General features: G+C 48.5%; 1 protein-coding gene across 8 annotated transcripts in view; it reads right to left on the bottom strand.

The window, feature by feature from the left end:
• Positions 1-308: 308 nt before the first annotated feature.
• The window catches only part of ROR2 (receptor tyrosine kinase like orphan receptor 2), a 204,045-nt gene continuing 177,490 nt past the window's right edge, over positions 309-26,863 (bottom strand). For 4 of the 8 annotated variants that reach the window (XM_070590367.1, XM_070590364.1, XM_070590363.1 and 1 more), the window contains 5 exons: positions 12,912-13,039; positions 8,955-9,269; positions 7,394-7,639; positions 4,167-4,369; positions 309-2,789 (listed from right to left, as the gene is read on the bottom strand). In XM_070590367.1, coding sequence (XP_070446468.1) covers positions 1,344-2,789; positions 4,167-4,369; positions 7,394-7,639; positions 8,955-9,269; positions 12,912-13,039 — 2,338 coding nt within the window. In that variant the 3' untranslated portion in view covers positions 309-1,343. Of the gene's footprint in view, positions 2,793-4,166; positions 4,370-7,393; positions 7,640-8,954; positions 9,270-12,911; positions 13,040-26,863 lie in introns of all 8 variants that reach the window. The other 4 variants (XM_070590362.1, XM_070590365.1, XM_070590369.1 and 1 more) reach the window with 2 other exon arrangements.

Genomic DNA, 26,863 nt, shown 5'->3' with positions numbered 1-26,863 from the left:
GAAAGTGCCAGCCTCCAGGTCTAAAAGGTCAGGGGCCCTGGGACCTCAGGAGGGGAGAGGTTTAAAACCAAAGGCCAACTTTACATCGTCTGCCATCGATTCATCCAGAGGCCTCACCAGAGAAAAGCAATGCAACTTGTTCCCATCATTTACCTGCCAACGTACAGCCACACTCAAACGGAGTCACTGGCCCTGGACCGGCCCCCCAGCCCACTGCAAGGGCTCAGCCAAGCCATCACTGCTCGGCGTCTCTGTCACGCTGCACCTCCCGCTGCCTGACCTGCTCACAACCTGCAGAGAGCCGAGCAAACGTTCTGTGTCGCTTTATTGGATACACCAGGTGTGGGGGCTACACAAGCGCTCCATCCCGGGCACCAGACGCAGGTGCCCCCGAGCCTTCTCTTGCAGGGGCTCTGAAGGGACGGACCTCGTTCACACGTGGTACAAAGGCTAGCAAACAGAATACAGTTGGGTGGCATCCCAAAGTGGGGAACGTAAACAGTTAAATTACTAAGTCATTATTTTAAGCTCAAAATACTTCACTGAAAATGGCATAGAAAAACCATATAAATTACATTTAGGGTCTGTACATGGTTCTAAAAAAAAAAATAACAATACTGTGCTCTGTACAATATTGCCTCCTCTGTAACATTCCAAACCCCAGAAACGCTTTCCCTTGAATTCCAGAGAAGTGGGCAGAATACACATGCAGGATAATTAAAATCATTTCACAAAAATACAAAATCTAGTCGGTTTCTCTTAAGGCACATTCTGTTTCCATACGGGGACTCCCATTTCAGAAGCCCCTTTCTCATGGGACCATGGCACGTGGCAGGTGGCTTCGGCCTGCTCCCGCCAGTCTTTGGTGGTGAAGGGGCGCTGCTACTGGCAGGGGGACAGCAGGGAGAAAGCGGCCTCCTCCATACTCAACCAACGGGACAGTCGCTGGGAACGGCAGAGTCCACGCTCCCACCCCGCTGCCTCTGGCAGGCCTGTTTTCGCAAAGTTTCCCAATATTCAATCCACATGCAATACGGTGGGAGGATGCCACTCATTTTCCTTCAAAGTGCAGGCAACGCTCACTATGGGTCTGCCTTCGGGGAAATGCAGGCAGCGTCGGGGGTCACCGTGCATCCTGCTGGGCCACCACCCCGGCCTGGTAAGGTACCACTGGCTAAAAGACCTCCAACCAAACAGCTGGCCATGGCGGCAGCTCTGTGCGTGAGAGGAGGGCAGAGGCGCAGGATTTCACATCAGGAGGCTGCAGCCAGCCCACCAGAGCCGGGGGCTCACTTGTCAAGGCAGCCCAAGTCCGCCCCGAGCGCCCGGCAGCCCCGCGCCCCTCATGCTTCCAGCTGGACCTCGGCCTCGTCCATCTGCAGAGTGTCATTGTCTCCCAGCAGCTCAGTCTCTGGGACAGAGCCATCTTCCTCTTCCTCAGCTTCCTGCACGGGGCTCTGGGCCACATCTTCTGGGGCGTTTTGCGTGTCCTCAGTGCCCTCCGAGAGCAGGGCTGCTCTGTCCGCCACGGACGTGTTGGAGGGCGCAGTGGTGACATACCCCGTGCTGGTGGAGCCGCTGCCGCTGTGGTGGGAGCCAGGCTTGGGGACCATCTGAGCAGGCACCTGCTGTGGGGCCATCTGCATCGGGATCTGGACCGGGTAAAAGTTGGGCAGGTAGGCCCCGTAGGCTGGCACCGGCTGGTACCCGTTGACGGGGATGTAGAGCTGGGGAGGGGGCACCATGGGTCTGATCTGGCCCTTCATGGGGATGAACTGGGGCTGCGGGAAGGGCTGGGCCTTCTGCTTGGGCCCCCCGTAGCGGGCGTTGCTGACGTTGCTGACAGGGCTGGTGCTCAGGGAGCTGGTCTGCGTGGCATTGCTGGCCCCCGAGGTCTGCGCCGAGCTGTTGTAGGTGGACAGGTTGCCCCAGGCCCGGAGCCTACTGTGGATGTCCTTGAAGCGGGGCCGTCGGCTGGGGAACTCGTTCCAGCACTCGATCATCAGGGCGTACACCCAGGCGGGGCAGTCGTCCGGGCAGGGCAGCACCTGGCGGCTACGCACCATCTCCACCACGTCCTGGTTGGAGTGCCCACAGTAGGGCTGCAGGCCGTAGCTGAAGACCTCCCAGAGGACCACGCCGTAGGACCAGATGTCCGAGTCCACGGAAAACTTGCCGTACATGATGGCCTCGGGGGACATCCAGCGGATGGGCAGCAGCGCGCTGCCCATCAGCTTGTAGTAGTCAGCCGAGTACACCTCGCGGAACAGCCCCAGGTCCGAGATCTTCACATTCAGCTTGTCGTACACAAGGACGTTGCGGGTGGCCAGGTCCTTGTGCACCACGTGGTGGCTGGACAGGTACTCCATGCCCGAAGCAATCTGTGCCACGACGTGCACGAAGTCAGGCGGCTCCAGGGCCGACTTCACCGTGCGGTCGTCATCTGTGCTGCCCACGTCCGAGTGCGGCGAGCGCATGACCAGGAACTCGTGGAGGTCGCCATGCGAGCAGTAGCTGAAGATCATGCTGAGGGGCTGGTCCTTGGTCACCACGCCCAGCAGGCACACGATGTTGGGGTGCTGCAGCCGCGCCCGCAGCATGGCCTCATGCCGGAACTCCTCCCGGAGCGGCCCCTCCGCCTTGTCCTTGAGCGTTTTGATGGCCACAGCCTGGGTCTGCTCGCCCGGCGTTGGGCCGAACAGATGGCCTTTGTAGACTTTCCCGAACCGGTCCTCCCCGAGCTCCTCCATGAACCTCACGGTGGACAAGCTGATCTCCTTGAGCTTGGCCTGCTGAGAGGAAAAGCCCCAATGAAACGTTTCTGTCACTGCGACAGGAGGAGGAAGAGCAGGGCGGCTGGGAGGGGGCTCTGGGGTCAGGCCTGTGCCACCTGCCAGCACGGCCTTGCAGAGGACCCGCTGGTCCTGCCGGCCCCAAGCTAAGCCTGCCCCACACACTGCTCTCTGCTCGATGCCATGAGGCTGCCTGAAACCTTCAATGGGCCCCAACCAGGCTGCAAATTACATCCCCCCCCAAATATGGCAATATGTGGGATACCACTGCAGAGTGTGTGTATGTGTGTGCACGCACCTATTCACACACACCCCCTCCCCAGCTGCCAGCTGCCCCAGAGTCACCCCTGTGCTCTCCCAGCTGTGTCCCCCCACCAAAGCCTTTCCTGCTGCTCCCTGACACGGGAGGTCCAGCCACTGCTGCTCATCACAGCGAGACCCAACGTCTTTCTCTCACAAACCCCGAGGGGACACTTCCCACGACTTTTGTCATTTTGAGAGTCCAGGCCAGCTGCTCTACAGATGCTCCTCAGTGGGCCTGTCTCGTTTCCTCTTGATCAGATTCTGGATTAGAAGCATAGTGACAGGAGCACACGGGGGTGAGGTGGATTCCCAGGATCCACACCTCTCAGCCTCTAGGACTTCCTGCCCCTTCTGTGCGCCCGGCCCCCGTCCTTCTGAGAGGCCCCCGGGGTCTCTCCGCCATCCAGGAAACTCCGCCCCCAGCAAACACTCAGGGACTCCTGACGACAGCACTGAGTGAGTCCACTCTGCCCGTTCAAAGCCCGGACGGGAATGATTTTCCCCCCAAAGATTGTGATGTATATAATCGCCCTTGACTTCAGCTGGGCTGCATTCCAGTGTGTTCTCACTGTCCTGAGAGCTCCTAGCACGTGGGGCTGGCCTGGCCTCTCACTTCCACTATGAGACTGTTGCTCTATCCTTCCCTGAAAATGAAACAAGCAAAACCAACCCCACCCCAAACTGACCAGAAAACAAGCGCCTGTCCCTTAGAAATGCCACAGTGACCCTCGAGCGGGGACAACTTGAGCCCTTGTCCTGTGTCCTCCCGTGGGGACAGCTGCATCGTCACAGAGTCAGGACACCCTCTGGGGCCCACGCTAATGGGGCTGGTCTCGGTAGAGGGAGAAGCCCATGGACTGTGGGCCGGTGAGCTCTGAACACACCTACCATTTACTTTGTGTACACAAATGTCCTGCTATGTTTCAGAGAAGAAACGGCATGACAAAGGACGGTTTAAAAGCATTACGTGCTGTGTATCAAGTAAATTAAGAACGCTGATGTTGCAGGCAACTAACCCCAGGGAGAGGTTAAGCCCGGGGGAGCCACCCCTTAAATACGAAGCACGGAGACCTGCTTGTGCTGGCCGATGAGCGGCATCTCCACATCCTGGCTGGGGGAAGCCATGAGCTGGCGTCGCTGTGGCGTGGAGGCAGACGCCTTCTGCTTGTTCCGGCACATGCAGACCAAGAAGAAGAGGCACGCGATGACCAGGGGGATGGCAATGCTGGGGACCAGGATGTACAGGATCCCCATCCTGCTGCCGTCCTGGGGGCCTGTGAACAGCAAGGCTTTCATGAGTTTCCTGAAAACACCCTTTCTTCAACTCCAAGTTCTCTACCAGCCCCCGCCCCCAACTAAAACAGTTAAGTACAAGCAAATAATCAGGTAAATGGCACAAATGGGCAGTATGGCCCACCAAACCTAAAAAAAAAAGGTGAGGTACTGAAAAATGCGCATCCTGCTGTGTATTTGTGACACACTGCAGAACTGCCCACCACGGGGACAAATCGGAACACACAGCACAAGAAGCAAATGAACTCGGGAGGCCTCACAGTGGCAATCAGTAACAGTCCCCTTGCTGACGCCAGGACACCATGGTGCTCTGTCCGACGTCGTCTTCAGGAAACTTGATGAAGCACCTGACGCCCTTGTCCTCGGCAGAGGAAACTCGGCAGTGGGATTAGAATTGATCCTTCTCTTCATTCAACATTGTAGGATTTCCCACATTTTTGCATAATGAATACATATTCTTTCAAGACACTAATTAAACACGCATTTGATTTAAAAGAGCACCAGCGGCCGATGAGTTTGACCCAATGCACGAGGCAGCAACATTCTTGACAAATGAGGGTAAGACGTAGGGGGTGCGGCCTCCAGGCACGTCCTCCTCTTCCACAGGGAACAGTAGTGCTCTGGCTCCCTCTGCAGGAGGCACAGAGTGCACGGGCACGGCGGCTGCAAGGCTGACGCCAGCCGGCACCAGGCAGGGGGTGCTGGCCGCTGAGGGGGAGCTGGGGTGGAGCACTGCGAGGAGGAGGAGGAGGAGGCCCCCTCTAACACCCCGCAGTTCTCTCCTTAACCTTGTGAATACATGGGACTTGGGCATCCCTGGGACTATCGGGTAATGAGCTCTCCATCTGAAGCAAACAAACGACTTCTGGTCAAGATGGTTTCTGAAAGAGCTAATTCAGTTCTAAAAATGAAACACTATCGCCACCTTGGTAAAAAAGTATTGTCCCAAACCCAGTGTCGCGCCCCCAATTCCCCCCCCAGCCCTGGCCTCCAAAATAAGATAAAATCAAATTAAACCCCACACAGAGCCATCCTGGAGGGAGATGCTCCCAGGCCTCAGGGCGTGGAGACTGGGTCATTTCTCATTATTAGGGCTGGGGGGACCCCACACCCCTCAGGCCAAGATCAGAGATGTGAGCACAGTCCAAACATTTGTACGATCATTTATTTTATCACAATCGTTTTTAAATCACCAACGGAACCCATGCTTAATAACTGTAGTATTATAGAAACGTGAATATTCCTAATAGCCCATTTCACCAAAGGCTGTACCACTGTGAATAGGTTGGTGTGCACCTAATTTTTTATGTATACTTTAAGTTGGACATGGAACACCCGATATTCAACTATTTTCACACACAGAAGCAGCAGTTTCATATGGTTCTTTAAAATAGAATTTTAAGTATAATTCATTTTAAATAGAATCATTTCGTCCATATTTTCCTGCTCCTGGTTTTGGGGCAGAATAACGTATCTCGGACAACGTTTCACGTAGGACAGACAGCTCAAGGCCCTGGTTCTTCAGCAGCTGCGCCCTGTTCCGTGGCAGGGATACACTTAGCACCCAGCCTCTACTGGTCAACAATGAGTCTGTTTCTTATTAGCTAATAAAAGTGATTCTGCAATAAATATCCCGGCATTTCTGCCCTATAAGTGCAAATATTTCTGCAACATAAGATTTCTGGAAATGCCAGGTCAAAGAACATACACATTTTTCTTTATGCTTTGATTCATTTTTACTTACAAAAGTACTAGCTGCTCGTTGTAAAAACGTCTTATATTTGAACATTTCTGTAGGTCCTGGGAAATCGCTGCTGAGTTTGGTGTGTATCTTTCCAGAACTTCATCCATGAAATACAGCCGCCTGTGTGCACGCTCGCACACACACACACACACACACACAGACTTTTCACTCATTTTGTCTCTTTTACAGAGAAAGGAGGAGAGAGAAGGCCAGCTATGGTCCTACACCTTGCTTCTCTCCCTCAACAGGATGTCATGGACATCCGTCCTTGCAGGAACCTGTTTTAAACCACCGTAGTGGTCCAGAGTAGTTACACTATCATCTAACTACTGACATTTCCTTCTTAAAACTTACTCCTGCAGTGAACACACACTCTTGAAGATCTGTGTGTGAACTGCTGAGTTAAGGGAATAGCCGAACCACACTTCCAGAAGGTAACAAATTCCAGCTCTCGCTCCCATCAGCGGCAGGCGGGGTCCCTGGGCCGTGAGGCGGGGGTTTCCAGGTGAAGCCTGAGCCTTGATTTGCTTCACCCGTTAATCTCTCTTTATCAATCGTCTCACAGTAATTTTCCACCAACCCTCTACCTCCAGGTGCCCACATGTAAGACTCAGGAGGCAGTGGAGTCTCAGGCCTCCTGGAGCTGGTGAGACGAAAATGACTGAGACACAGAGATGATCATGCTTGGAAAGTTTACAACCATTAACTACACACTCTTCTCCTATTCATAATATAACAGAGGAAGAGCAGGGAAACGGTTAAGAGACTTAAGTTCCACTTTTTCCTCACTCTGCCAAGTCTACGTGCAAAAGCTGAGCTGAGCGGGAGGCGAGGGGAGGGGGAGTGAGATGCGTCCTGCGCCCAATACAGATGCTGGGCGGAGGAGCTGGCTGTGCCCGTAGTGGGGAGCCTTTTTGATAATACTGGGAAATACTACATGACAATGTTAATGGAGAAATGAGAGGCCACGACCCCACGTAGGAAAAGGGCTGACAGAAGGGCCCCCAATTGCAAATGTAGTCCCCACTGAGTGGTGACATGAAGGGAATTTGCACATTATTCTTCAGACTTTTCTATAATTTAAAACGTCCTATAATGGCCAGATATTACTTTGACAACCAGCAACAGCTTTGTGGAAAACAAATGATCATGGTGGTGAAATTGGGGAGAGGGGCTACCCAGAGCCACCGCCTCCTGGTCCCACGTTTCACAAAGTGCACTCAACAGTCAACACTTTAAAAAAAAGAGAGAGAATACATACTACAAGAGGGTACGTCACACAGTTCCATGCGTACGTTTTTATTCTGCGTGAAGCACCAGGGGCCTTCCATCTGCCCCCCAGGGTTCCGGCAGTAGGCGTGCCCCCCTCCGAGCTCGGGGAAGTCTGCGCTGGTCAGGTGGTGGCTGTGGGGGTGCTGCAGGGCCCACGGCTGGCACTGGTGCCCCGACTTGGTGGTGCTCGCCGTTCCTCTGTAATCTGTGCCCGAGCCGTTGTAGCACTGATGGTCTGCGAGAGAAGATGCCTTAGGAGGCCCACAAACCAAGAGGAAGCATCCCTCCTCCAGGGCAGAGTGCCCTGTTCAACTACCCCAGGAAGGAATGAGAAACCACTCTGCCTGCATGTACCCAGACTGGAATTCCAAACGACCAGAGGATTTTACGTAACTTCCAAGAAAAGCAGTATTAAAAGTAATGACTTAATATTAAGTCCCAAGCCCACAAATTAAACTGGGGGTGCATCAGGGACATATATGGGGATGAAACCCCATCAGGAATTATTCCCTGACCCTAACACCACCCCTCGGTGCCCGCCAGGCACCCCACTCCAGAATGAGGATGTCAACTCCAACTCCTGCTCACTTGTACCAGAAAGAAAATCGAGCTGAAGGAGGGAAGACAAACTCCAAGGCCTGGCCCGCAACCTCAGATGTCCCCTTCGGTGCCCAGCGAGGAGGCTGGGCTCAGCCACATGTGGGCAGAGCCTCGTGTGAGCAGAACCACATGTGATCAGAGCCTCATGTGAGCAGAGCCTCGTGTGAGCAGAGCCTCGTGTGAGCAGAGCCTCGTGTGAGCAGAGCCTCATGTGAGCAGAGCCCATGCATTGTTCCACCTCCACCAAGGAGACTCGGAAGATTCTCGGAGCCAGACCTGGGGGGTGTGCACTTGCTGAACAACGGTTATGGTGCTTACCAGGTGCGGGCACTGTTCTAAGAACTTTCTAAATAGTAACTCATAATCTTCATTGCAACTCCTGAGGTTAGCAGTTACTATCCCCATGTAATACGAGGAAACTGGGATTTAGGCAACTGGTCCAAGGTCAAACCAATCCAGCAGCCAGGATTCGGACGTGTGCAGTGGGTCCATAGCCCAGGCTCCAACTGCCCTGATCAGGAGCCTGGCCGTATCCCGGAAGCCCCAGTCTGGCCAAAGAAGTGAATACAGGCCATGGCCTCGAGGAAGGTGGCCTCCTCCTGTGTCCCCCTCAGGGAGGCGGCACCCCTGACCTGGTCAGTGATGAGCCGAGCTGTGGACCGCAAGGCGGGTTGGGAAGCCAGCGCTGCAGGCACTCCCATCTTAGAGAAGTGGTCTGAGGCCTGACAGGCAGAGGGATGACTTGAGTCCCTAAGATAGGCTGTGGGGGCTGGGCTGGGGTGCGCGCCTGGAGACAGAGGGCTCGGACACCCTTGTTCGTAAGCCCCACGTGACTGCCCGACTGGAACAGGGGCCTGGGCTGTGGGGCTTCCTGGGACAGAATGGGGTCCCAGGCTCTAAGGAGCACGACTCAGGGGCCCAGATGCCGGCGCGGGGCGGGGGTCACTCACAGCGGCCCAGCCTCTCGGCCGGGATGCCGATGCGCATGCAGTTTGCGGCGGCCGGGCTCTCGGGCATGGGCAGCGCCTCGCACTTGGGCAGCTGCAGGCGCATGAGGATGAGCGGGTTGGAGCGCGCGATGGTGTACTCCTGGCGGCACAGGTCGCTCTCCAGCACCTCGCACTCGTCGCGGCACAGCTCACGCGGCTTGGGCGCCCGGGAGCGCGCGTCGCACAGCGGAAACACGAAGTGGCAGAAGGATGGGATGGCGAACTGCGAGCACTGGTCCGACAGGTGCGTGGAGGTGCCGATCATGGTGAAGGCCGCTGCGGGGGTGAGGCGGCGAGGCTGGCGTCAGGGCACGGTGGGCCGCCACTCCGGAGCCCCGACACCCGACCTGGCGCCCCTACCCCCATCTCTCACCTGTGCCCCCGCCCCACCTCCCCCTCCCCCCGCCCCTGCACCCCCCAGCCCTCCACCCTGTCCTGCGCCACCCCAGAGATGCTCTCCCACCAGCAAGGTCCCGGGGAGAATATGAGCTGCCCTGAGCTGCACCAGACGTAGAAAGTCCTTGACTTAGAAATGTGAAAGCGGAACAAAGAGGGAAAACTAGACCCAAGATCTCATCCAGCTAGATGCTTCTCCCATGACAAGAAGATTCCGATTTCAGACCCCAAACCCGCTTCCTAAGCCCTGCTATGAACTGGGGGCTCTGCAAGCCAGGACAGCAGGGGAAGCCTCAGGGCTGGGCGACTTCTAGAAGGAGATATCAGAGAAGAGGTCCAAAGACCCAGCCTGGGTCGCCCCACATCCCCGTCTGCAAGCAGACGATGCAGCAGCCTGGAAGGGCACCCAGGGGATGAAAAGACGGACCATCCGCCCTGCGAAGTCAGTGGTGGCGGAGTACAAGGATGGGAGTGGCAGGAGATGAAGTGGCCTTGGGTGCAGTGCTGGGGGCACCCAGAGACAGCTGGAGGAGGTGCACAGTGGGGAGACGCAGAGTGGGGAGAGGGCGGGGTTACACATCAGGGAGAGTTCTGTGTAAAGGGGGGCAGAGAAGCAGCCGTGGCAGGAGGGTCTGGAGCCACCGAGGGCTGGTTTGCTTTTCAGGGGCAAGACATCACAGGATGGACATCTGCGTGTGATGGGAATGAATGCGGAGAAGAAGGACCTGACACCTGCTCTGGAGAAAGGAAGGGGTTGGGGGCTGCAGGGACAAGGTCTTCTAGGTGGGGCAGGGGGCAGGGTTGCTGTGGCAAGAGGGAAGGCCCCGCGCTCGCCCTTTCCTCCAGGCTGTGCAGCCCGGGCTCAAAGGAAGGCATCAGACACCCCGCCCCCCTTTGCCATGTGAAGCACCTCTTTCTAACCATCTGATCTTGGACAGTGAAAGGAAGAGAGGCCCCTTGGCCTACCCCCCCTGCTGAGAGGGGAGAAAAGCCAAGTAGTTCAAATTTAGCCCTGGGACACCCCTGCTCCACCCATGACTTGTAGTGCCATGCCCGGTGCGGCCAGCAGGTGGCGCTGCTGGCCCCCTCATTATCCCCAGGAGACCCCGCCAGGTTAGACGAGCTGGAGCGGGCGCCCAGTTTCGGCCCTGCCTCATTATTAACTACAGGACTGTCCCTCACTCAGTCCTCTCTGGGCCTGTGTCTTTATCTGTCAGGTGATGTGTTGAGCCTGCACACTGGGGAATGAAAGCCCACATGGAGCCTATAAAATGGCTGCTAAGATGAATGGTCAGGGAGGGTCGGGTAACTGCCTGTGTCCATGCACTGCGGGCAGTGCCGTGCGCCGGGCACTCTGCGGCGTGCTGGTAACATCATCCTTAGTGCTCCTGGTCCCTTCTGGCCAATATTAAAATTGAGGAACAGAGAGGTAAGAGGTTAAGCTGCAGGGTCTCTTGGAGTTGGCCGAAGACCCAGGTTTGAACCCACTTCAAACCCATCACATTGTGGAGATGGCCTTGACCCCCAGGCAGGGAAAGATTGTCTAAGGAAGCCAAACCTGGGTGGCTTTTGGGATAATCAACCCACAGGATGCCACGGCTGACCCTTTTAGGATTTCTCCTCCTCCCCCTGCCCTCAGAATGCATCAGGAGAGAGCTTCTTTCTGAGAGTTCACTTCTCGGCACCGGGGAGGCCGAACAACTGAGGTCCTGGCTGTCGTCCACCCTGCACGTCCCTCTGAGGCTTCCTGTGGCCCATTCCCTGGGAAGCTTCCGGAGTCCCAGGAACTAGTTCTGACAAGCAGGCTCTCTAAACAGAACCTCTGCCTGCACAGTCAATACAGAGTCTAAACCACAAGTCAGTCCAGAGCACCTTCAAACTGATTTTTTAAAAAATCCACAAATCTAGAGAATGTTCACCCTAAATTTTTATCTAAAAACTGCTATGAAATTAGTCTGCTTAGCTATCTGAGTTGTTCCATCCTTTAAACAATTCCTGAAGAAATAACGGAGAGACAATCTCGTGCCTTGAATCAGTGTTGGCCCATTAGCGGGAGGTAAAGTTAATGCTGGAGTCTGCGGCTAGTATGTTGAAAGACAGTTAGGAAAGAACAGAGGATGTCAGAGGGCATGGCTGGGATTAAGGCGATAACCAAATTTTTACTTTAATGAAATAAAACTGAAGAGAAAAATCGAGTGGCTGCTTTTGGTAAGGGTGAATGTTGTCTGCTGTGACCCATTTTGGTTCTATGAAATCCATGTGTGCATATACTAAGTCAGACGTAAAGCAGTCTTTTTACTGTGTGTTGTGGTCATACAGGTTTGAGAAGTTCTACTTTAAGTGGCATAGAAAGCTTTCCCAATGAGAGATACCAGTGTTTCAAAACATTCTCCCAGTGGTCCAGGACACTGCCTTCCGGGATCCTCCAGGTCCCATTACTGCCCTTCCGTTTCTCACTGCACACCGGGCCCCGCCCTCGGGGGCTCCGCAACCAGGGTCCAGACAGCCCCCTCTGTGACCATGACCTCAGACCCTCCAGACTGAGGGTGAAAGACGAGGCCAGCGTCCCAGGCAGATCGTCCTTCTTGCCCCTTATGGGGCCGGGCTGTACCAGCCCCAGCAGAACCTCCCGGCGAGCTGGCAGCAGAGGTCAGCCGGAGAGCCTGCTGGGCGGCCGGGGTCAAGAACTACTGTGTAGAGAACCCAGCTAAACTAGGACACCTGTCGTCTTCCCATGATTTTCCTTGTTCCTTGCAGTGTGGAGAGAAGAAGGTGTGTGTTTGTGGGGACAGCAGAGACAGCAGGTCTAATGCATTTTCTCACTTTTCAAGGAATTTCCCCAAAGACAAGGTGGGAAAGTTGGTGTGTTGAGAGCTACCAACCAGCCAGAGATGGTGACTCCTAGAGAGACAGAGAACGAGCAGCATCATTGCTAAATGACCTGCTTCACTTCTCATGCCGTGAGGCAGGCGCCTGAACACCTGGGAACCGAGGCTGACGCAGAGCTGAGTTCACTGCAGCGTCCCCACGCATGGCCGACAGCCTGCAAAGCTCCCTCCGGGACAGCTGACACCAGGCCTGTGTGTCTTTCAACCCAGCACACTCCAAGAGGGCACAAGAGTCAGGAAAGGCAGAACAGAGAAGGCAGGCAGAGTGAAGGTCCTGGGCGCCGGGCTGCCTGCACCAGGGTGGCAGCCCCGGGCCAGGACACCCCTGTGATGCAGTGAAAAAAGGCAGCTCAGGGCTTCGGACACACGCGGGCCTCATTCAGCATGTTAGGAGTATATTCTAAGCCATCTGCACTTGCTAATTTGAACATACAAACAGCAACATTTTAGGACAAACCATGGTGGCAACTGCAGCTACTCCTAAGAAAGGTCTCTGACTTTCTATCCAAGAGACGTGGAACAGGGGCTCCCGGTCTGGGAGTAACCAGACAAAACACACAAATGGGACCCTCTGTGCGGCACAGGCAGCTGCACCCATGCGCACTGCCTCACAAAGCAGGTCTGCGGCTCCTACCTGTGATTCGGTTTTCAATCTCCCCCTGCATCTGGAGGGAGTCCACGTAGATGGTCCTGTTTCCAATGAAGCGTGCACAGGCGATCCCCCGGTAAGGCTGGCAGAACCCCTCCTCATGGTAGTCGTCTCTGGGAAAACACACAGTCTGTAAGCACGCCGGATGGTGTAAGTATCCCCAATGGTTTTTTTTCTTTTTAAATCCAGCATCTTATGGTCTAGCCATCCTGTTCCTTGGTCTTTACCCAAATGAACTGAAAACGTACGTCCACACAAAAACCTGCACACGGATGTTCACAGCAGCTTTGTCATAATTGCCAAAACTTGGAAGCAACCAAGGTGTCCTTGGGTAGGTGAATGGATAAACTGTGGTTCATCCGGACAATGGAATATTATTCAGCACCAAAAACAAATGAGCCATGAAAAGACATGGAGGAACCTTAAATGCACATCAGTAAGTGAAAGAAGCCAGTCTGAAAAGGCCAATCCTGTATATTCCAACTCTATGACCGTCTGGAAAAGGCAACACTATGGAGACAGTAAAAAGATCAGTGGCTGCTGAGTCGGGGGCTGGGAATCAGGGGAAGATGGGCTCCAGAGGACTTTTAGGGCAGTGAACTACTCGGTATGATGCTGTAATGGTGGACACTCGTCATACATTTGTCCAAACGCAGAGAATGAACATCACCAAGAGTGAATCCTAATGTAAACTGTGGACTCTACTTAATAACAATGTATCCACATGAGCTCATCAGTTGTAACAAGCACCACACCAGCGCAAGATGTTACTAAAAGGGGAAACTGTATGTGTAGATGGCGGGGAACATGAGAACTCTGTACTTCCTGTTCAATTTTTCCGTAAACCTAAAATTGCTCTAAAATATAAAGTCAGTTAACTTAAAAAAATCTAGCATCTTTAAGGAGGGGACATGAACCGGGGAGGACTAATTGAGTGTGAAAGATGGCTTATAAATGTGAAGTGTACATGTGGGTGGGGATGTGTTCGTGCGCATGTGTGTACAAATACACACAGACGGCTAAACATCAACACGGCTCATCTTCCCCTGAAACTACATCAGAAACACTACGGCACGTGCCCATAAGCTTCGGTTGTTTGCAAGCAAGGACTTTATGAAAACGATGATAATTCAGAAGCTGTGTCCTACCGTCAGATTGCAGGAGAGTAATCTGGGACAGAGAAAAGCAGGGGAGGGGATTCCACAATGTCTGGCCCTCAAAGAATCTGCACAACGAGATGTGCTTATCCTACAACAGGGGTGTGACCCCGTCATTGCCACGTAGACGCACAGACTACGTGCGTACAGACGGTGGACAGAAGGTGGAGACTCCCAGAAGCAGCAGCCCTCCCTCTTGGCCCCACAGTTCGACCTCCCCAGCCTGCAGGGAACAGCCTGCACAGGGCCCCGCTGGAGTGTGTAGCAAACTCTTTCTGGTAGAACCTGTTGATCCTTCAGCCGATGGAATCAGTCATTCTCAGTACCTAAATGCTTTTCAAAGTGGCCGTCAGGATGCTCCAAGGAGCCAGTAAAGGTGGGCCACAGCAGATACATGAGGGCAAAGGAGAGGGGCCCTGGGCTCCCAGGACAAGCTTCTGACACGTGCCTCAGGCCTGCAATTAAGTCACCTACTTTCTAGCAAATCTGCAACCTGCACATTAGCCTAACGCCACTTGTCATTCCACTGTACACTGATTCAGACCATCCCCAAACGCAATGTGTGTTGTGTGCAATTTAACCAAATGGACTGAAAAATCCCCATGTTAGCTCTCTCGAAAATGCAAAATCTGGTCTCTTGTCAAGGGGTCTGGTGGGACACGCCCTCTGCAGCCGCCTCTGGCTCCTCCCTCCTCTGCTGTCTTCTCAGCCTCTGAGGAAAACCTTTCTTTCAAAGAAAAGAACCTGGAGCCATAAGTAATCTAAATAAGGAGACTCCAGTGTCAACAAGAGCTGGACGCCCTTTCTTGCAAGCTCACTGGCCGTTATTTCTTTGGGTCAAGGATGTTTGAAATGTAGTTTGAATAGGCAAGCACACGTGCTAACAATACACACCCAGCCCACCCCTCTTCACTCTTTGTGAGCTGGAGTTAACTGCTGATTAAATTAAAACCAACGCCACACTTGCCAAACACACGGACACAAGTGCAAGTCACCCCTGCCCCGGTGTGTGTGCTCCATGTCACTGCAAGCTGGGCTCGGAGCGCCTGCCCACCATGCCAGGAAAATCATTACGATGCATGATGCCTGTGCTCTGATTAACGTCAGCTATGCCGAGGGTATGGGATTTGATTCAGTCAGTGCCTCGGGGTGACCCCGCAAGAGTGAGCAATTTCTTCTCTCTATTCAAGAGTCAAGGAATAGAAAAGCTTGGTCCCTCGCTGTGGGCTTCTCCCTGGCCACTGTCAGGCGCCCACAGGATGTGGAGAGTAACAGAGGTAGAGGGAAGACATGCTGAGAAGGGGCTCAAGGCCATCACATCTCATCCACAGCTTGCTCTGCTCCGTGGGCTTCTGATCTGAATTTTAGGTCCAAAAACACAAACTGAAGTGGCTGGAAAATGACATCCTTAAGGTTTCTAAGTTTTCAGAAAGCAAGTGGGAATTACTTTCTAGTTTCAAAAAGAATGATGTTTTATCTTTACCTGGCATAGTGTGGGACCTCTGGAGAGTGACAGAGCTGGACAAAGTCTGTAAAACCAGTCACTTAGAGACCAGAGCACTGACACACAAGAGCTGTCTGAAAATCCCTTAACCCGCGCCAGTGAAACAGACGTGCTCACCACGTCACACAACATCTGTGTACGGCAATTCAATTTGGGAAATCTCCTACGTTCCTCATGCTGCAGGCACTGATCCAAGGCCGAATGACACAGATGAAGAAGAAGTTTACACACCAATAAGTTCACAGTCATGGAGGAGTCAGAGAGAAATAACCACAATACTGGTTTAAAAAGGCATCAGGAAAGGAGGAGGAGACTGAGAGGAAACGGGGAAGGGCCATCATGCTGTGACAGAAAGTGCTTCTTCACGAAGGGTCGAGAAGATGGTGGGGCCGACTGGTACCCGCCCCCGCAGTGGAACACGCTGAAAATAAACACTGGTTTGAAGAAAAGCTTAGAAAAATTCCTAGATGTAAATAATGAACGACCTTTAAAGCAAAGTAGGCTCCTTTATAGCTGAAAAGTAACCAATGTCGGAATTTAAATGTAGTTACATATGGCGTAGGAAGGTCACTTTTTCCCCCAAACAGTTTTTTTGTTAAAAGTGGTAAAACCATTTTCACAATTGTTCCTGTTATGAAAGGGTCTGCCTGTAATAAACAGGCTGCTTACTTGAATGAAGCAGAGGGAGCTACATCTCCAATTTAATGGGGGGCAGAGCAAAAGCACAAAGAATAAACTGAAATAAACCACTTTAACAAAGCCTGAGGCTAACCTCCATAAGCTTCAGGAGCCCTGACAGTAACCTAATGGGCTGCTGCAACAGAACCCTCCTCAGAGGAAGGTAACGAAATCTAGAGTACAAACCACAATGTCTACTATACAATAAAAAATTACCAGACATGTGAAGAAACAGGCAAATATAACCCATGGTCAAGAGAAGCAAACCCAAAGATGACCCAGATGTTAGACTTTGCAGACCAGGACTTTAAGGAATTGGAAGGATGGAAAAGAGTGCATGGAACAAAGTATAATGAGGACATGAGTAATTTCAGGAGAGATGGAAACCGTAAAAGCATCAAGTGGAAGAAGTGAAACACACAATCTCCAATAAAACATTCACTGGATGGTATTAACAACAGATCGGATAAAACAGAAAAAAAAAATCAGTAAACTTGACAGGTTAATAGAAAATTTCCAAACTGAAAGAAAGAGAGACAAAAAGATTCACAAAAAGTAAATAGAGCCTGAGTGATCTGTGGGAAAGTACAAGGGATCTAACTTACGTGTAATCAAATCCGGGGGGAAAGCAGAGATGCAAGGAGTTGAAAAATTGTTTGAAAAAGTAATGGCCAAAATTTTTCCAAATTTGATTAAAAAACAGTAACACACTGATCAAGGAATGTCAGTGAAAAGCAAGCAGGATAAATACAAAGGAAATCACACCTACTCACATCACAGTCCGCCTGCTGAGAACCTAGGATGAATAGAAAAAGGAGATGTGATAAATAACAGCTGACCCCTCATCAGAGACAATGCAAATCGGAAGACAAGGGAATGACAGCTTCAGTGCCCTGGCAGAGAAAATGAACTGTGAACCCGGAATTCCATACCCAGCAAAAACACCTTTTCAATGAAAGGGTCTATTAACCAAAAAAGACATAAACATGAATGCACCTAATATCAGAGCTTCAAAATATATGAGTACGACATGAACAGAACTAGAGGACAAAACAGAAAAACCCACAATTATAGACGGAAAATTCCAATACCTGTCCCTCAGCAATTAATGGAACTACGCAAAAACATTAGTGAGGAAACAACAGTGGAAAAATTAGGTCAAGCACCCCTTGACCTAATGGACATTTGTAGAACAGTACCCCCAAGAAGACAGCGTACACCTTTCAGTGTACATGGCCCGTCCACACAGACAGACCATGTGCTTGCCACAGGTATCTCACAATAAATTTAAAAGAACTGGAACCATAAATCTCTGATCACACAGAATTAAATTAGAAATCAATAAAAAATACATATTTAGAAACTCTCCAAATATGTGGAAATTAAATAGCATACTTCTAAATAAGCTTTGGGCTCAAAAAAGAAAATACAAGGAAAATTAAATTTTAAATGGAACATGAAAATATGAAAAATGAAAAAAGGATACTAAAAATTTGTGTAAAGCAGCTAAAACAGTAATTAGAGAGAAATTTATAGCTTTAAATGCTTAAATTAGTTAAGGTTTCACACCTTAATAATTTAGAAAAAGAGTGGCAAATTAGACCTGAAGTCATTAGAAAAAAAATACTAATGATGACAGCAGAAATCAATAAAATAGAAAACAAACAATATAAAAATCAGTAAAGCAAAAAGTTGCTTCTCCAAAAGATTAACAGAATTGATAACACCTAGATTAAGAAAAAGAGAAAACACACATTACCAATATCAAGAATTCACAAAGGGACATTACCAAAGACCCTACAAATGTTAAAAGATAATAAGAAATATGAAGAAACATAAGAACATAGATCCAACAATTTAGAAAAAAATGACAAATTCCTTGAAAAACACAATACACCAAAATTAGTGCAAATAGAAATAACAACTCAGAATAGCCCTAAATCTCTAAAGGAACTTGAAGTTATAATTAAATATCTTCCCACGATTAAAACTCCAGCCCCAAATAACGGGAACAGTGAACTCTGTCAAACATTTAAGGAAGAAACAGCAGCAATTTTATACAAACTCCTTCAACAAATACAGGAGTAAGAGATACTTTCAAATTCATTTTACGATGCAAGCATAACTTTGATACAAATACCTGGCAAGGATGTCCCAAGGATATTACAGACCAATATGCCTCCTGATCAAAGGGGTGACATGCTCCACAAAACAGCAGCAAACTGGACCCAACAAAATAAAAAGACACCACAGAAATGGGTAATGGACCAACTGAGTTAACCCAGGAATGAAAGGCTACTTCAACATTTAAAAGCCAATCATGGAAAACACAGAGACAGAAAAAGCATGTAATAATCTCAGTTGATAAAGAAAAAGCGTTTGACTACACTCAACACTCATTCATTATCAAAACTCTCAACAAACAAAGAAAATAACCTTCCCAATCTAATAAAAAGGGCACCTATGAGAAGCCTCGGTATTCATTGTATGAACACCTTACTTAATGGTGAAATAAGGAATGTCTTCCCCATTGAAATGGAAACCAGACAAAGATGCCTGCTCTTACCACTTCTATGCAACACTGACTGCTGTGGAGGTCCTAATCATTGCTATAAGGAGACAGACAGACAGATGGTGGATAGATGGATAAATGGCTTAAGACTGGAAAGGAAGAAATAAAACTGTCTTTACTCATTATGATATCATAATTTACACAGAAAAATCCTAAGGAATATATTTAAAAACTACTGAAACTAATATGGATTTAGTAAGGCCACAGGAAAGTGAATATAATCAATTGTATTTCTATACGTGAGTAACAATTAGCAAATGAAATTTTTAAAAAATATCATATACAGGGGCCGGCTCCATGGCCAAGTGGTTAAGTTCGTGCACTCGGCTTCGGTGGCCCAGGGTTTTGCCGGGTCAGATCCTGGGCGTGGACATGGCTATGCTGAGGCGGCGTCCCACATAGCACAGCCAGAGGCACTCACAACTAGAATACACAACTATGTACTGGGGGGCTTTGGGGAGAAGAATTAAATATATACATATCATACACAATAACATTAAAAATACACGAAGGAGTAGTCAAATTCAAAGAGACACAAAGTAGAATGGTGGGTGCCAGGGGCTGTGGGGAGGGGAAAATGAGGAGTTAGTGTTTAATGAAGACAGAGTGTCAGGAGGATGAAAAATTTCTGGAGATGGATGTGGTGATGGTTGCACAACAAGGTGAACGTACTTAGTGCCAGTGAACTGTACGCTTACAAATGGTTAAAATGCTTATGAGTAAACTTAAAAAAGAGGTACAAGACCTCTACACATTTAAAACTTCAAAACACTACAGAGAGAAAGGAAAGAAAACCTAAGTAGAAATATATACCATGTTCACAGGTTGAATACTCAATCGTTTTAAGATGTCCATTCTCCCAACGTGCAATACCACCCCATCAAATCCCAGCAGGACTTCCCCACAGGTTACTTTTCATTACAATAGGAAAATAGCTATATAACGAGAAAGTGGATCTTAACCAAAAGTGAGTAAAATTCGTATCACCAATAAGGGGCAAACTGACATCACGCACCTCCAGATGCGACACCCTGGGAAGGAAACATCATTTATGTACTATTTCAGTCAAAAACACACAACCAGAATCTAATCGCAAGTAAACGAAAGCTGAACCCAAATGCAGAGACATTCTATACAAGAAGTGCCCTGCACTCAACCAAAAACGTCACCGTCACGAAACATGGGGGAACTGCTCCAGATTAAAGGAGACCAAAGCAACGTGATGAGGACCCAAGACCGAGGCAAGGGCGGATCTAAACAGCATCCCTGGGACAATGAAAGAAACTGGAGTATGGATGGCAATTCAAAGACATATCTCCTGAATTTGAAGTTGTTGGTCTGTGAGGAAATACCACTGATCTCAGGGAAGACACACTGACGTATTAAGGGGCAAAGGGGTGTATGAATGCAACCTACTCTCAAATAGTTCAGAAAAAATAGTAATTACAAATACGCATGGAGGAAATGATAAATCAAATATGGCAAAAGGATAAAAATTGGTAAACCCGGGTGAAGACCATACAGGATTACTTAGTACTATTTGTATAACTTTTCTGTAGGTTTGAAATTATTTCAAAATCAAAAATTAAAACATCCCAGTAGGCACTTTTTCCAGAAACTGACAAACTGATTCTAGAATTTATATGCAAGTGCAAAGGAACTAGAATAGCGAAAAGATCATGAAAGAGAAGAAGAGTGATCTACACCATCTGATCGTAAGACTTACTGCAATGTAATAATTATCAAGACAATGTAGTATTGGGATGTAAGAACAGATCAAGAGAACATGATAGAGAATTCCAAAATACCTCACATACGGTCAACTGATTCTCAAGAAAGGCACTAAGGCATTCAAGGCGGACAGGACAATCTTTTCAAAAACGGTGCTGGAACAAGTGGATAATTGTATGGGGAAAAAAAAATGAACTTACACCCGTTAGTTCACACCATACACAATAATTGCTTTTGAGATGGCTCATAGACCTAAACACAAAAGTTAAAATTATAATGCTTACAGAAGGAAACTAGGAGAATATGTTTATAATACTGAGGTAGGCAAAAGCAAAGACTTCACAGACATGATGCAGAAAAGAGAAAAATGATGAATTAAACTTATCGAAATTAAATTTTCCTGCTCATCAAAAGACAGCATGAAGAAAATAAGGAGGCAAACGGCAGGTTGCGGAAACATTTTATATATCTGACAAAGGAACTGTATACACAATATATAAACAACTCCTATAATTCAATAGGAAGACAAACAACACAGTAAAACTGGACAGAAGGACTAAGAGAGACTTCACGAAAGTGTGGCCTGAAAAGACGGTCCCTGTTTTAGTGGCTGAGGAAATGCAAATTAAACCACCATGAATCATCAGGACACAAGACACTAGAATGGCTCAATTAAATGACTGACAGTATCAAATGCTGGTGAGGGTGTGGAGCAACTGGAACCCTCATACACCGCTGGTAGCAGTGTGAAGTGGAAAGACCTCTTTGGGGAAGGGTTATGGCAATTTCTTATAGATTTTATATATACGCTTACCATCTTACCCAGCAATCTCACACCTAGAATTTATTCTATAGAAATGAAAACACGTTCACAAAAATACTTGAACACAAACGTTCAAAGCAGCTTTATTTATAATTGCCCCAAAGTGGAAACCCAAATGTCCATCAACAAGCAAACAGATAAACCTATTGTAGTATCTTCATACAACTGAATACTTGTCATCGGTAGAGAAGAACAAACTGCTGTCCATGCAACCACAGGAAGACCCTGTGAATTTTTCCTTCACATTTAGTGAAAGAAGCCCGACCTAAGAGTCTGCCAAGAGAATGTTAGCAGCACAAGGCAGGAATTTTTAGTTTTTGTCTGTTTCATTCATTGTTGTTCCCCAACACCTTGAACAGGGCCTGGCACATAGTTGGTCCTCAACATAAATTTGTTAAATGAATGAATGATTTCCTTGAAAGTCAGACACCATACTTTATACTTATTTCTACTTCGAAGATGAAATACTCCTAGCATCCAATTATACTGATGTCATATTAGACACGGCAATAATGTCCACTTGGCCCAACTGAACACATCCAACATCAAAATCGTGTCATAAAAACCCAAGTTTCAGAAAGAACCTTTTAGAAACACTGGCTTTTGCCACGGCCATCTCTAAGGCCAGGATCACATGAGGTGGTCGGGGTGGGAGAGAAACAGTGGCTCCAACGTTACCGGGAAGTAAACACTATTCTCTTCTACAGTGTTCAGGGGGCTGGTCCCTCCCAGGGAAACCTCGAAAGGTTGCTATTTCCTTGGGTGGCTTTGTAGGTCGGTGTGTAAAAAGCTCTCATCCATGCATAACAGCGCACAGCAGCTAATACATGGGCTCCAGTGAAGACGAAAAGACTTAATGGGAGCATTAAATGTGTTCCTACATGTCAAGTGCTAACGTTATCATTACTGCTAAAGTGCAGACATTTTCATTTTGTCACTGTGGTCTGAATTAAGGATAGCGTGTGTGTCTTCTCTAATCACCACTGATTGTTTAGACACTTACTGCTTGTATCACATGATACTAAAATGAATTAAGTTCTATCTTTTATTCCAGTTGCACACTATGGGATTTAAGGAGAGTTACATTTTCTAGAAGACAGAACCTATTATATAAGCTGAAGTCAAGGAGAATAAAAGTTAGGTTGGCTTCTCTCCTCCTCCCACCTCGACTGATTAGGTTGGTGTTTAATGGCTTTGAGGTCAAATGCTAAATGTCAGCCTTTTGCCTGAGTTCGTTTGCTTACCAACCATAAGGCAGATTGGTTCCCCTGAAGTCATTTTTAATTACTAGCTTGTCAGTTGGCAGTTTCAGGGGTTTTTTTATAGTGCTGTTTTCCTGTAATTAGGATAAAGTTTGAAGCAGACTTATGACAACTCCCCAAAAACAGCAATGGAAGGAGTTTGAGGTAGAAGGTGGCCAAGTTCCATTCTGACTCGCAAAGCGTGAGGTGCCTGTGAGTCATCCGCCTGGAGATGCCCACTACGAGGCTGAATTTGGGGGCCTGGAGATGGGGAGATAAGTCAGACTTGGAAATGGAGACTCCTGGGTCATGAGCGTACAGGTGGAGAATGGCCAAAGCCTTACCTGCAGTTTGTGAAGTTAGCAAATAAGAGGGCTCAGGACATGGCCCCCAGGAAGGTGATTTCCCAGAGGCCAATACCATAATTAACATAAGTTTTAATTGTGCAAAAGAACACAACACTTTCCTTTAAGCAGCTGTTTGTTGAAGCATATTATACGTGCACATACTTGTGGGCCATGAGGTTGGCCCCAGATAACAGGGAACATGGGAGCTCTGATGCTCAGGCTCCAGGGAGCAGCCCCGACCCTACCAACCGCAACCTGCCCTGCCCCCCCACCCCACCGCCATGCCACCAGGCTGCCCCACCAGGGTATGTATGGTCTACAATGATGAAAATGATCCACTTTTTCCAGGAGCAGGTAAAAATGAAACCCATGTATGAAACGTGAGACACAGGACCTCAAATTAATCCCCTCGCATTACCCAAACTGCTACTTGAGTAAGCTCGAGTAACTCCATCTTTGAACCTACATCTGTGGAGAAACAGCCTGTTCTTAAAGCTGTTGTTCTCCAGACACCGTCCTCACCCCCCTTTCAAAGGGATGGAAGGAAAAACAATGTTTAAATGGTAGTAGATGCCTTAACCTCCGAGGATTTCCACCCCCCACCTCCCTCCACACACACAAACTGACGTCCACCACACTGCCGGCGTCCACGCGTGTGGACATGTGAGGGCAGCAGCTGGGGAAAGAGAGCGACAAGCTCAGAGGGACTGAGTCATCGCAGCCAAGCCTGTTCCCGTTTCAGAACCAACAAGAGCACGTCCGGACGTTCCCTCGCTGTACACAGGGGTCAGCCAAGGCTCTGTTATCACCCACTGTTCCCACTCTCCATCTGCAGGTACGGGACACACCACTAGACCAACAATGAAAGAGCTCCGAGCGCTGTGCAGTTTCTCAGGAAACGGCCCAAGGAGGAGTCACAGCGTAGGACACACTGGTGATACTCCAGCGACAAAGAAGGAGAACCTGTGGATAATTCTGTTTTAGGCTCACTGATTTTCTCTCCTTCTGTCTTCATTTTGGTCAACTTCCAAAGGTGTAAAAGAGGAAGAGGGCAGCCCATGAAACACAATCACAGTCAACGGGAAGAAAGAAATCATGGCCACAGAAAGATACCCGCCAATGGGCTGGAGCCTCACACCACAAGGCATCCGATCAAAGGTCATCTGCCAGCACAAAGTTCACAGGTCAATTCAGCAGCACGTTAAAAGAACAACCCACTCAGACGGAGAAGAGTTCAGTCTAGAACTGGAAAGTTACTCAGTAATCGGAACTCTGTTACGTAACATAGTGTTAACATGTTGAAAGGAGAAAAACTACACAATCACCTTTGCAATTGAAAAAGTAGCTCAAAAATGAACTTCTATGCAATTCCAATCAACATAACATAAAATTCATACATATGAGTAAAAGACAGTGGTCGAGATAATTTAGAGAAATGGTACAGTAATAAGGTGGATGTATCCGTCAGCGCAGGCCACATAACAAACACCACAGACCGGGGAACCTAAACAACAGTGCTTTCTCACAGCACTGGAGGCTGAGAAGCTCCCTATCAAAGTGCTGGCCTATGCTCCTGTTCAGTCCCTGGCTTGCAGATGGACACCTTCTCGCTGTGGCCTCACATGGCAGAGACAGAGAGGGGAAGAAAGAGATCTCTGGTGTCTCTTCCTCTTCTTATAAGGACACCAGTCCTTCTGGATCAGGGCCCCACCCTTATGACCTCATTTAACCTAATTACCTCCTTAAAGGCCCAGTCTGATACAGTCACATGGGAGGATTAAGGCTTCAATATACACATCTAAGAGGACACAATTCAGTCCATATCAGTAGGTGAGGCTATTTCTTTACATATAGCAAGATACATTATTAAGCTATACAGGCTAGAAGATGGCGGTATCATTCCAGGTACAGAAGCTACTGGAACAGAATAGAGAGTCTAGAAGCAGATCCATATGTAAAGAAATTTCACATATTACAGAGGTGACATTAAACTTAGTGATCACAGATGAGGCTATTCATTAGATGGTGCCAAGGCATGAGGCCATTGATGTAGAAAAATATTACAGTAGAACCCTGGCTTATACCAGCATAATAATCAATTCTAGAGGGAGTACAAAATTGTATCTAGAATATGTTTTAAAATCTTTGCAAATCAATAAGAAAAAAAATAATCTAATGAGAAATGGACAAAATACAGTCTACTCTGGTTATTTGCACTAGTTATTTTCTATAAAGTCGCCACAAACACTGAACTAGCAAATACTGCGCCATAGCTCTTGGGGAAATACAGAGACAGCTTTGTGCAAGTCTGTGATTATAATGTTTTCATCAGCCAATCCATGCATAACCCGGGTTTATGTGTGTTTCTGTTTAAAGACGTCTTATTTAATGTGTCCATGATTCACGCACACTGAGCTCACGGCCAGCAGCGCTGTGACTCATCCTGGACGAAGCTCATCTAACACGTGGTCTCTCCACGAGCCCATCACAGCCTTCTCGCCCTCGGGAACGCTAGGCAGCACTCAGCACCATGCTGGGGGCCATTCTAAACAGCGAAAGCGCCGAGAAAAGCACAAAATGTCAACAGACCGGGAAAAGGACACTTATTTCCAATAGGGGGGCTGAAACAGGAAGGCCGCCTCAGCTGGGAACGTGCACTTCGGGCCACTCAGATTTTTCCCTGCCCTGCACACGCCCAGAAGTGACCATGAAAATACCCTGAGTATTGATTTTGGGATTAACAAAGAAATTCTAGTAAGAGAATTTGCAAGTTTGGAATCTGCAAATAAGGAGGATAGACTGTATACGAATGGGCAATTCAATGGCTATTAAAACAACAAAAATATGTTCAACTTCACTATTTACTGGTGAAATCTAATGTAAAATTACCATGACTTACTATTTGACACCCAAGACATTGGTGAAATTTTAAGTTCTCAGAATCTGACGTTCTGGAAAACATGGGGAAAGAAGTTTTGCTTTGCTGGTGGGACTGTGAATTCCGTAGCCACTCTGGAGGGCGACCTGGCCAAACCTGGTAGAGGTGGGAGGCGCATGCCTGCAATTCCACTCCCAGATCTCTGATGCTGGAGGACTCAAGCCACAGGGACAAGGAGAAGGGACATTCACACCAGACGGTCTGTATCAGTGAAAACAACTAACCTTCACTCAGCAGGGACAAGCACAATTAAGTGGGACTGACTCACAGAACGGAGTACGGTCATCCCCCCTTATCCCTTGATGGGGGATACATTCCAAGACCCCCAGTGGACTCCTGAAACCGTGGAGAGTACCAAACCCTATATATACTGTGTTTTTTTCCTATACGTACATACCTATGATAAAGTTTAATTTATAAAACAGGCACAGTAAGAGATTAACATCAATAACTAATAATCAAGTAGAAAGATTCTAACAATATACCATAAAAAAAGTTACCATAGATCTTAGCAATCTCAGCATATGATTATTTTTCTTTCCATATTGAGAACTTTCACCTTTTCACTTTAAGGAAGTACTTTACAATTTCTCTTTGGCATATCCAAATTGCCAGCATCACTACTCTTGAGCTTTGGGGCCAGTATTAAGGAAAATGAGGGTTACTTGAACACAAGCACAATGATACTACAACAGTTTATCTGATAACTGAGGAGGCTACTGACTAACTGGCGGGTGGCATATACAGTGTGGATCTGCTGGACAAAGGGATGATTCGTGTCCCGCCTGGGATGGAGCAGGATGGTGTTAGATTTCATCACACTACTCAGAATACTGTGCAATTTAAAACTTACGAATTGCTCATTTCTAGAATTTTCCATTTAATATTTTCAGACTGCAGCTTACCATAGGTAACTGAAGCTGTAAAAAGCAAAACCAAGGATAAT

Source organism: Equus przewalskii, chromosome 22, assembly GCF_037783145.1.
Source record: "Equus przewalskii isolate Varuska chromosome 22, EquPr2, whole genome shotgun sequence".
Lineage (NCBI taxonomy): Eukaryota > Metazoa > Chordata > Mammalia > Perissodactyla > Equidae > Equus > Equus przewalskii.
This window is presented reverse-complemented; position numbering and strand designations above follow the sequence as displayed.